The 11,028-nt window shown below is 38.1% G+C and overlaps 1 protein-coding gene and 1 long non-coding RNA gene across 2 annotated transcripts; one reads left to right on the forward strand and one right to left on the reverse strand.

Moving 5' to 3' along the window:
• Nucleotides 1-253: 253 nt before the first annotated feature.
• On the reverse strand, nucleotides 254-5,619 carry ormdl2 (ORMDL sphingolipid biosynthesis regulator 2). The gene is made up of 4 exons (XM_046055221.1): nucleotides 5,487-5,619; nucleotides 4,124-4,297; nucleotides 3,209-3,360; nucleotides 254-939 (listed from the first exon to the last, which is right to left on the reverse strand). The coding sequence occupies exons 2-4, from the start codon at nucleotides 4,295-4,297 to the stop codon at nucleotides 804-806; spliced, it is 462 nt and encodes a 153-aa protein (XP_045911177.1). The 5' UTR covers nucleotides 5,487-5,619; the 3' UTR covers nucleotides 254-803.
• LOC123974486 lies at nucleotides 5,061-9,471 on the forward strand. The gene is made up of 4 exons (XR_006825860.1): nucleotides 5,061-5,186; nucleotides 5,556-5,623; nucleotides 7,259-7,375; nucleotides 8,941-9,471. It is a non-coding gene; the product is annotated as an uncharacterized LOC123974486 (long non-coding RNA).
• The last annotated feature ends 1,557 nt before the right edge of the window (nucleotides 9,472-11,028 follow it).

Raw genomic sequence — 11,028 nt, forward strand, 5'->3', positions numbered from 1 at the left:
ATTTCCTAAAAATTACTTCCCTAAAACAAGAGAAACCTCACTGCAATGCAAAAGCGACCACATTGCATGCGGAAGGGGGGAATCCCTTGGATATATGAGCATATTGCAAACACTGTGACAGGCCCTCCCATGGTGGTGTCATGTAAAGTGTCTGGAGTTCCCCAGCTTACAAACCAGCCCACATTCGATCAACTAATTCTTACAAACCTCCACACAAGAACCATGTGGAATAAAGATGACAAAGACAACCACGTGTGCACACCATGTAGCTCTCACTGCTCATTTTATAAGCGGGAAAATTTTTGAAATGTTAAATTACATGATTATGTGTATCATAGCAAAAAAAAGACTTCTGTGTTTATTACGGGCGTGTACATGTATGCTGCATGTAAATCCTTCATGTTGAATCGAGGTAAAAAAGCATGAAAGAAAATGTAAAAAGTGTTGTCAGAACGTGAACCACAATGAATTTGTGATGAATTCATTCACATTTATGGCAACAACCAGACAGTTTTACAGGAATGCAGGCAGTGCAATTTGGTCTGAGGGTGAAGTTTTAAAAATAATGAACAAACATTACATTTGAAAGCAGTGCAGTTGGGAATGTCAGTAAAGGGAAAAAAGTTATGCGCGCAGCAGTGCATGTTTTCCCCCACAGACAGCACAAACTGCAACTCATATATTACGCTACACAGTCTGTACATTTAAGACACATCCAGCTGGTTCTCTTCTCCTTAACCTCTAAACATAAAATAGTTCAGCAGAAACAGAAAAACTAGAAGTCCAGTGTTTAGTCACTTCTGTCAGTATTTGTTGATCCCAAATATCCGTACTCCATGAAACTGAGGCAACTTTGGGAGGAGGACACTAAGGAGGGAGCTTGTGTTGATTAGGAAATGTGTGGGATCATATTTTGTGTAGAAACTGGCAAGAATATACCTGCAGAGAGAGAAGAATACTGTAAATGTAGCATCAACACATCACAATCCACATTTATGTATGCATCAAAAACACAGACTACATGACAAACACAGAGTTTCAATTAATAATATGAAAGGGAAAATACACTCAACAACTAACCAAACGACACCTCACATGTTGTGTCATTCTATGACTGTTCTTTGGATTTTGAGTTTAAGAACAGAAGTAGAAGGTCTTTAAGAATAGAAGAAATGTTAATCAAGTTCCATTAAAGGTGCCCTGTAGAGTTTTCTTGTAAACAAAGAAGTTATGTTTACATTCATTGTGTTTCCATGAGGTCTAACAAACGTGATTTATGTATTTCCTTCCTTCGAACACACTCACAAAACTGATTTTTGTAACCTGCATTTTTTACACCCATGTTTACTAGCAAGCACATGTAGGTCACTGAAACAGCATGAAATCATGTATCTTGGCACCTGCATGTACATAGCGCACATTTGCTTCCTTGTGTATGCATGAGAAATGAAACGGGGAACCACTCAAATTGTTTCATAGCATTATTAGAGGTCAAACACTCCACAGGGAACATTTACGTGCATCAGCACAAGCTTTAAACCTCAAGCGTTTCATGTTTGAGTGAGTGATTGTGCACTCAGGTGCTCTGGTGGTGCACTGGAATCGACTGTAGCTGGAACATAAGGTGATGAGGAAAGCCCTCAGTCTGGAATTATGTCTTCAGTGAAAAGTCTGCAGATTAAATGAGTCTCTTAAGGTTAAGACACAACGAAGGATGTGCAGACAGTGAATTATTTCTATAATTAACTGGCATACTTGTTTCACTCAGGAGTTTAACAATGTAAGACAGAATCAATGGTATTGCAACAAAAAGAAGAGTCTACACTATGCTAGTGGCCCTGTGAGGCTGTACGTAATGCTAACCCTAGCATGGCAACATGAGTTCAGTAACAATGGCTGTATTCAAAACCGCCTACTACACTAGCAGAATGTACTGAAATGTAGTATGCAAACCAAAAGCAAAATCTGCAGGATACCGAAAATACCCGGATGTCATACTGGTTCAGAAAGAATCCCCAGGATGCATCGGACCAGTCTACCTTGTGTATTGTGTCCCACAATGCAAAGCTCTAGAACGGTCACAACAACCGGACTTTTAAAAAAATTTAATCTTTATTTAATCAGGCAGTCTAAACAAACGGTCATTGTTGAAAACTTGTCAGAAGTGAACAAGGAACAATGTAACTGCTCTGTCCCTGATAACAAAAAAATATTACTCAATGTTAGATTTAAGTTATGTTGTGTAGTTTTCTTACTGACATTTTGCAAAGGTTAATGATGTCTTCTTGATATCAAACGTTAGCTTAGCAGGCTTAATAAGCATTATGGCTTTGTGATGGGTAGTACGTTTGTTACAGATCGGCTGCAGCCTTGTTCTCCTTACATAAGATTAAATCTGAAAAAAATGTTTTATAATATTGTTTACAGCCACTTTCCAAAACCAGAAACCAGCTAAGCCTGGCCTACCATACTACAAAATAAATAGATTTAACAGTTCCATACTGTGAAATGCAGTATGTAGTACATACTGCGGTCAGCAGTAATATGTAGTAGGCGGTTCCAAATACAACCAATGTTAACATGCTGATGTTTAATATCATCTTAGTTTAGCATGTTAGCATGCAGACATTTCTTAATTAGCACAAAACGCAAAGTACAGTGAGGCTTATGGGACTGTCATACATTTTGTAGGTATTTGGTCAAAAATCAAAGCACTGGATGAATTGAAAAAGTGCTAGAAAAAAGTTAGGGGATCCCAAAAGCCATAAAGATGCATCGTCCCGGAACCATAAATAGTGGTTCAAGATTTAGTTTCAATCAATCTAGTAGATGGTGAGATATTTTTCAGACAAAATCAGTGGTTGCTGGCTAGAAATGAGAAGCCGACCTTTGTCTGAAATCAAGGACTAACTGTTTGGAAAGAAAGTATTTCTAGAGGTAAATCTGCCACTGTTCTCACTGTAAACTGCATTCGAGCTGAGTGAGGACGGAAATCTCGACAGATCAATTTGCTAAGTGTACCCAGATGATCTAAAAAGAAGGTGAGAATATTCCCAACAACCGGAAGCAGTGTGTCAAACACTGACCCATTGCAAGTAATTCCTCATATATTTGACTACATGCTGATTTAGCCATGAAAGTGAAAGAGAAGCTGCAAACTGTCCAGCAGTGCAGATTACATTTCATTACAAACTGCAAATGTACTTACAGAACAATTGGTGAGATAGTGAGGAATTTGCGTGAAGATGTGAACTGGACACCATAGTCCATCTGTTCCCAGTGTGTGAGCAGACGAGCTTTGCCTTGGTCTGGTGTCTCAAAGGGAGTGCCCTTCACTGTGTGTAGAAACAGGTACATCACCTGCAGAGGACAAACCACACAGAAGAGATAAACAACTGCTATTAACTACCAAAAGTGATTTCCTTCCAGTTAATACTTTTGAAGAAGTAAAAGTCATGTGTTACGCTTTTTAGCTGTTTCGAGGAGGAGACAGAAGGATATTTACCTAAACTCTCATTATCAACAACTTTAAGCAAGCCATATTTATGTGCAGGCCTGACACATATTATAAACGAATCTGAAAGCAATTCAGCAATTCAAAGTTTTAGTTTTTAACAGAGCATTTCACAGAATTTTACTACAGGGTGACTCGTGAACCCAGTTTAATACAACATACTATAATAACAACATGTTAATCTTCTCTTTATTTGGCTTTTTTAAGTTTTCCAAGAGGTAGAGAGAGTAGAAAGTAGTGCTCTGTGCTGATCAGCAGAGTTGGTCATTTTCACAGGGAATGGGAAATGTAACGTGACAATCAATTTAGGTTAAACAGGACTGCAATGATGATAATTTTTATATATAACATATTTTGGATTAAAAACAAAATAGGGGTGGGCTATATGGAAAAATCATTCACAGTATATGTAATCTTAATATCATGATATCAATATGATATAGTAGATTTTCTGAAAGTGTATCAATCTTGTCATCCAACTCTTGGAAGAAAGCAAACAAAATGTCCAACTACTCTTTTAACATAAGGCAGTCCTGCTCATTGCTTTTTAAAGTTGCACACAATGGTCTAATACACCTGGATATATTATAGAGGATCATTTTAGCTGACCAGGTTGTGGATGACGTTGGTAAGAGTCCAGACGAGTGGCACAGTGAAGAAAGGAATGCTGAGCAAGACGATGTGCAACACGACGGTCAGCAGCAGATAGGTGAGCCATATTCCTCTGCTGTTCATCACCCTCGTGTTGGGGTTCACCTCACTGTGAGCTACGCCCACATTCATCTTGAACACAGAGAGACAAAATGTAAGAAGAGGCACCCACAGACCTTTTGATCCCCCATGACTCTAAATATTCAGCTTCTCAAACATGATGTTAGCAAGCAGGCAAAATCTTAGAGCCTTGAGAACCTTAGACACATAGTAATACTGTTGGTAGTGATGAGGTTGATCTACTGAAATTTCAACCAATCAACATCGCATAAATCTGTTTCTACAATCACCAAACAATACAGATGTGGTAGTGCAAAATTTACAATAGTTACAATCATCACATTGCAGTTCAATTTCAGGTTTGTTCTTTCAGTGTTATATGTAATTTCTTGTTTAAATGATAACGGTCACATTAATTTGTAGGGCTGAGATGTGATATATAATGAATTCTAATGAATAATGAATTTCTTGGGACCACTGGTTAGTAGGAATAGGGTAGTTTAGCTCTTAGGGGTCTGTAGGTTAGAAATTATACTGTAGATTGCATGTGCTTTATTTATTTAGACAATATGTTCAATAATGTACTTCAAACATAGTGTTTGGGCCTCTAACAGTTACACACGATCTTCAGATGGGTTACCAGGGTGTCTCTTTTCACAAATGTGAATTATTTCTTATGATTGTACTTGTATTTTCTTATGTTTTGTGAATAAACAAAACTGAACCAAACTGAAATAGAATAGTATACACGATGAATCGAAAGAAATAAACAACCCGCTTCTTTATAACAAAAAGAAGAGAAAAAGACTCCGCCCGTCTGAATTGTTTTGGGTGACAGAACATGCGCTTCCTCTCTCAGGACTCCCTGCATCGCTCAGCTGTTACATCTAGCCGCAACATCCACACACTAACGTTATCCGGAGCAAAAACATCTATGATGAAGTAGCAATACCGTTAAAATGTAAAATTGTTTACAAGAACATGACAGTAACTATTCACACAATGTCCATTTGTTTAACTTGAGCTTCACAGTTGACGTTAGTTAACATTAAACGTTCGCCAGCTAGCTAACAGTTGAGCTGCTATCTACAGGTTAACATGCTAACGTTAGTTCAAAGTTACGTTAATCAGGATGTAACGGTTGCAGAATACGCGGTAATATTGCGGGGGTTACACGCTTCTGTTAAATTGTGATTAATTAGCCTCGCCCATGCGGCATTTCGAGGTTTAAAACTTTACATTTCAACGGAGCAAACTTTACCTTCCTGTGTTGTCGTAGCTCACCAGGAAATTCCTTGTTTTTTTTTCCCTTTAACCCCGCCCTCTTTAGGTTTGGGCTGCTTCCTCTACTGCGGCGGACATCTGTCAAAACTCCAGCCTGTGTCCTCCTGTCCGCAGGTAAACAGGTGTGGTGAAGTGTTGTTTAAGATGTAGCAAAGAGCAATTGTCCTCCAAGAAATTCCCTAGATCCCCCAAGTGCATATGAGCAAAAGTTTAATATCACTGTTAATTCCCGTATAATCCCCATAGCTATAAAGATATATCACCTGAGCTCCTCGACCCAACAACAACAAAATGCCAGATAAATCATCATATTAATCATTTATTAATTGGGTAGCTGTGCTTTTTGGAGTACTGCCTACCTAATATTCTGTAGCCTCCTGCCCAGTTTGTAATTTTTGTCTTTCACTCTTGAGGTGTGGGGTAGATTTTGTGGTTGCAACACCTACCAAATATGGCGTGTTCAATATAAGTGAAGAAAGAGGTGCTGGAATTTTTTTAACTTGGAAAATTATGGTTAAATTCAAACTTATTTCTTTGCAAAAAGAGATTCATGGAAGTCATATAAAATTGTTGAAAAGATAAATAGACCTAATATGTCTTTAAATTAAATGTATAACAATATATAATTTGCCATTTAAAATAAGAAACAAGTTGCTAATAATCACTGGACACACAGCAATCTGTGCCTCTGTTCATGTCCGCAAAGATTCTGATACATGAACACACGGCAACATTTGTTTTATTGTTGCCTTGTAAAGCACCTTGGTCAATGTTGGTTGTTTTATGGTGCTATATAAATAAAACTGATATTGATATGTAAATGCTCCGTACTTGTATAGCGCCTTTCTAGTCTTTTCGACTACACATTCATACACTGAGCCTAAGTGCTCAAACGGAAACTAACATTCACACACATTCATACACTGGTGGAACAGCCACCAGGGGCAAATCGGGGTTCAGGGAGCCAGGATTGAACCGCCGACCTTCCGATTAACAGCCAACCCTATTTTTAGCAACTACAGGTTAAGTATCTTGCTCAGGTACACATTGGTGGATATGTTGCAGTGGGAAACAAACCCCCACACCAAAGGCACCTGTCTTATTCACTGCCCCATCACCACCTCATTAGATAGCATTAGCTAGCAAAGGGAATTAGGAAATCTTGTTATTCCAAAATCAGCAGCACAATGACCCAGAAAAGACTGACCTCTCTCTCACACATGCAAACATATTTATTTTGGACAATGGCTTTATTCATTGATCTAGTCCTTCATCTCCACGAACCTCATGGAAGGGCCACTGTAGGAGAAGGCGATAACAGACTATAAGCTAACTGTTTGTTCAAAGCTGCGTCTGTGCAGTGTAACTTTATTATAATGTATTAGCCTTTTTCCCAATGTGAATATTTCTGCCACTTAAAATGTCAGAGCTAAAAGTTTTGAAAGCATATAGGTCAATAGTTTGTGATCTTGAACGTAGTTGCTGCTTCTGTTCCTGTGGTGTAAACTCATAGTTACTTGTTTTGAGTGTGTAGATCAGGCCTGTTATTCATGGCATTGACCAATCTTGCCTTTAGAGGTAGGCTAACCGGAGCACCCTCCTTATTATTGCCATTCTGTGTTGTTATTATCTAAAAGGATTTGTATCATCTATATTACCAATACCGTATTGGTAAGGCCAGTCATGTGTGCTTTGAAAGTGCACCCTAGAGTCAAGCACAGTGTTGACTGAAGTTTTGTGTGTCTGTAGGTTACAGCCCCCTCGCCCACGGAGTGAATAAAATAACAGAACTGTACTGTACGTGCCTGCATGTCTTTGGATGGTGGGAGGAAGCCGAAGCACCCGGAGAGAACCAATGTGGACGAAGTGAGACATGCAAAAGATTTTTAAAATTTATAACCATAAAGTTTTAAAAATCTCTCTCTCTCTCTCTCTCTCTCTCTCTCTCTCTATATATATATATATAGATAGATAGATAGGTAGATAGGTAGATAGATAGATTATCATATGTAGATATTATCATTGCGGAGCTCACAAACAACATTATGCTGGTTGCCTTTGAGCAAACTCATCCCTAAGGACTGGTGTAAAACTTGAAATACAGTAAACAGTAAAAGCCTACAAACTCTTTTGATCACCTTACAGCAAGCAGCTCATACTTCTCCAACTAAACAGCAGTGATTCTTGCAGGGAACAGTAAACTCAAGTAGGGAAATGTAAGACATGACATGACTTTTGATATATGGTGAGGGTAACATAATGTGGAGGAATATATTGGACAGGGTAAGTGATTAATGTGTGTGATGAATGAAAACAAAAACAAGCTGTTACCGGCAGGGGAGATTGCTGTGTTGGACAGAAATAAAATAAGGAAGTTAGGTCAAATTCACATGACCCGTTTATTACATGTACGGGACGTCCCGAGGAACTTTAACTTGCCGAGTCATTTATCTGACCACATTTTAATATGGACATTTTATATTTATATAGAAGCCTACATATTTATTAAGAATGAACTGTCAAGCTTAATTTTTAAATCAAACAGCATCCCCATGGGATGAATCCTTAGGTGACCACTGACTTTTCATCTAGAGCCATCAGTTGGCAAGTTATCCAATATTTTGGTTTATAACCAAATCTCTTCAAAATGAATGTGATGCCCATCAGCCTCAGCTTGTGTTTAGTGCTACTTTGCATTGATGGAAACACTGATGATTTTTAACTGTACACAAATTACAACCAGTTTCTTTTCATATCAAAATCAGTTCATATTTAAATTATCTGTTTTTTTAACACATTGTTGCTCATGCAACACTATATATGATGTCATAAAATCTCACAAGGGATTAACATGTTGACCTTATTGCTCACAACGTAATAAACCCTTCTCATACAGGTTGCCAAAGATCTTTATTCAGACATTACTCTCTGGTTAATTACTACATTTACTCCACCACAATTGCTAAAGCTCAAAAACAAATGTAGGCAGTCAACATTTTATCATTTTGTTTTTCTTTACAATGAGCATCACAGCCTCACATATATGCTTATACTTTAGTATATGTCTTGTACTTTCAAAGCTGCAGTGTTCCATTTTTATGTGCTTTTATTTCCTTTTGTTTGTGCATCTAATTTGACCACATTATTGTCATTCCTTTAATTGCTAAATAAATAGTAAGCTTTTGGAGTTTTTACCTTCAAAGACAGGATTACTGTGTTTTTTCATTCAACTTCTCTCAAATAAAGCTCTTTGTATTTGAGAGAAGTTGAATGAATTTTAGATATTAAGTCACTCAGAGAACAAACTTCCTTGTTAAGCAATCCTGTACCTTTACACTGAGCTCACTGCTACTATCCTTCCTCTTCCCCTTTAAACGTGACATCTTCCTTTTTTGCTTTGAATTACTGCTGGATTAACATTGCATCATCAGAGTGCTGCCATAATAGACACACTGACTGGGAGGAAGTATGCAGGAAGTTGTGGATCTCCGAAGAGCAGCAGGAATCTTTTAGGAAAGCACAGCTTCCTTGTTATCTAGTATTTGTTTGGATGTTGTTTTGGGAATTCATTCAAAGAAAGGATTAATTGTCAGTGCAGGAAACTTCCTAACTGTCCTTAGTGAGAAATAATTTGTCATGCTTGTTTGGTGTAGAAGGAAGAATCACTGTAAAATAAATACTATGACATCATTATATGATGATGAAAATCATATTGTTTATTATGCAGTAAGAAAAAGGGACATAGAGATGAACACAATCTGATTTCAATAAATATGTATAAATAAATACAATAAATATGATTTGAATAAATATGTTAGATAAAAATTCCATGGGAAATACATTCCATATGTACATGGGAGGAACAAGAGTGGCAACACTGTTGTAGATACATCATCAGCCTCTGAAGGCTGTCCTAGAGACTTTGATCAATGTGATCAAGTAAAGAATGCTTGTACAATTCATAGCTGTGTGTCATTGAATGCTGCAACATTTCATGCCCTACATGCATTTCTGAGCTGAACCCTCTGTGTGATGAGCCGGATCCCCAACAGCAAAGACACGAGCGGTAAGGATAGAGAAGGAGAAGAGTCTGTCCATGGTGTAGTGGCACAGCAGAGCTTCCTGCCAGCGATCAATGGTGTGAGTCTCCTGTAAAATTTGAAAATAAAAACCATTTAACTTTTATCCAATTGTATCTAAGCCATGAGCCATAAAGCGTAATGCTGTAATAAATCCTGCCCATACTTCTGAGGCTTTTGGACCTTTTTGGAGTATTTACTTCAGTCGACTGTGCTTACCTTCTGGTGATTTATCTCTGCCCTCGACTTCACACATTTCCTAATGTCATTGTATAGTTTGTCCATCGCTGGCATTACTTTGCTGGCAAACTCTGAGCAGCTTTGAAATCCAGCAACCCTCTCCACTGCAGAGATGTAGCTTGCTAGAACACTGAGTATCTTCCCTGAACATGTCTGTGGAAGGAGAGAGAAAAAGATAAAGCACATCACAATCAGGAGCTCATTGTTTTATGTTGTATCAATGTGATATTTCTCGTGTGCATTGTTGTTTTTCTCGCTTACCTCTGAATTCTTTTTGAGGGTCTCAGGATCACACATGTCTTTTGCCTCCATCCAAACAAGTGAGGTGGAAAAATCTATCACATCTTTGGATCCATTTCGTGCCTGCAGACGATTTGAGACAAACATGCTCAGTACATTGTTGTATGTTGTAATATATAAATTAATAAAGACATCGAGCATTCAATTCTGGTATATACAGATCATTTAAAGTTAATATTGTGTGTAGTGTGTATGTGGTGTTCATTTAACATGAATGACATTTTAAAGCAGTCTGTATTTGAGCAAGGTTTGCCCAGTCAGCACTTGTCTTAAAAATGTAGGCCTACATGACATATTGCTGGTAATAAACAAATCAAAAATATGTTTATAGATGCCTCAGCATATTAGAATAGGTTAAACATATATCTGTAAAAGCTTTAATAATATGAGTGACCAAAATGTTTCACAATTAGTCTGTATGGAAATGTTATATGCATTAATTAAAACAACATCAAACAACAAAAAAGAGACTTACCTCTACTGAAACATTTTTGGCAATTTGATTAAGCTTCATAGAGCTGCTCTTCGCATCACCGCATGCATCTTGCAGACTGCGCCCGGCTGGAGCGCAGGATGCAGCCGCGAAAAGCAAGAAAAGAGAAGCCAAAGTCGCGAAACAAGAATCCATGTTTTTTTTTAAGTGAGCTCGTGTGTCCTGCTGTCTGCTCGTTCCTGTGAGTGGTGCTTGTTGTGAGTCCCGCTCTCCTTTTAAATGTCTATTTTGTCTTGTTTTTTTTGTGTGTGTGTTTTTTTCACACTGGGCAGTGACGTAGTGGGTTTTCCTGCCTGGGCATCCCTCAGGTGAGTTCATGCTGAGTGCAATGAATATTCACATAAGGCACAGGCAGGAAGAGTCGCTGTTTCAGAATCGGGGTATGAGACATATGACCATAGCATTAG

This window comes from Micropterus dolomieu, linkage group LG08 (assembly GCF_021292245.1).
Source record: "Micropterus dolomieu isolate WLL.071019.BEF.003 ecotype Adirondacks linkage group LG08, ASM2129224v1, whole genome shotgun sequence".
Classification (NCBI taxonomy): domain Eukaryota; kingdom Metazoa; phylum Chordata; class Actinopteri; order Centrarchiformes; family Centrarchidae; genus Micropterus; species Micropterus dolomieu.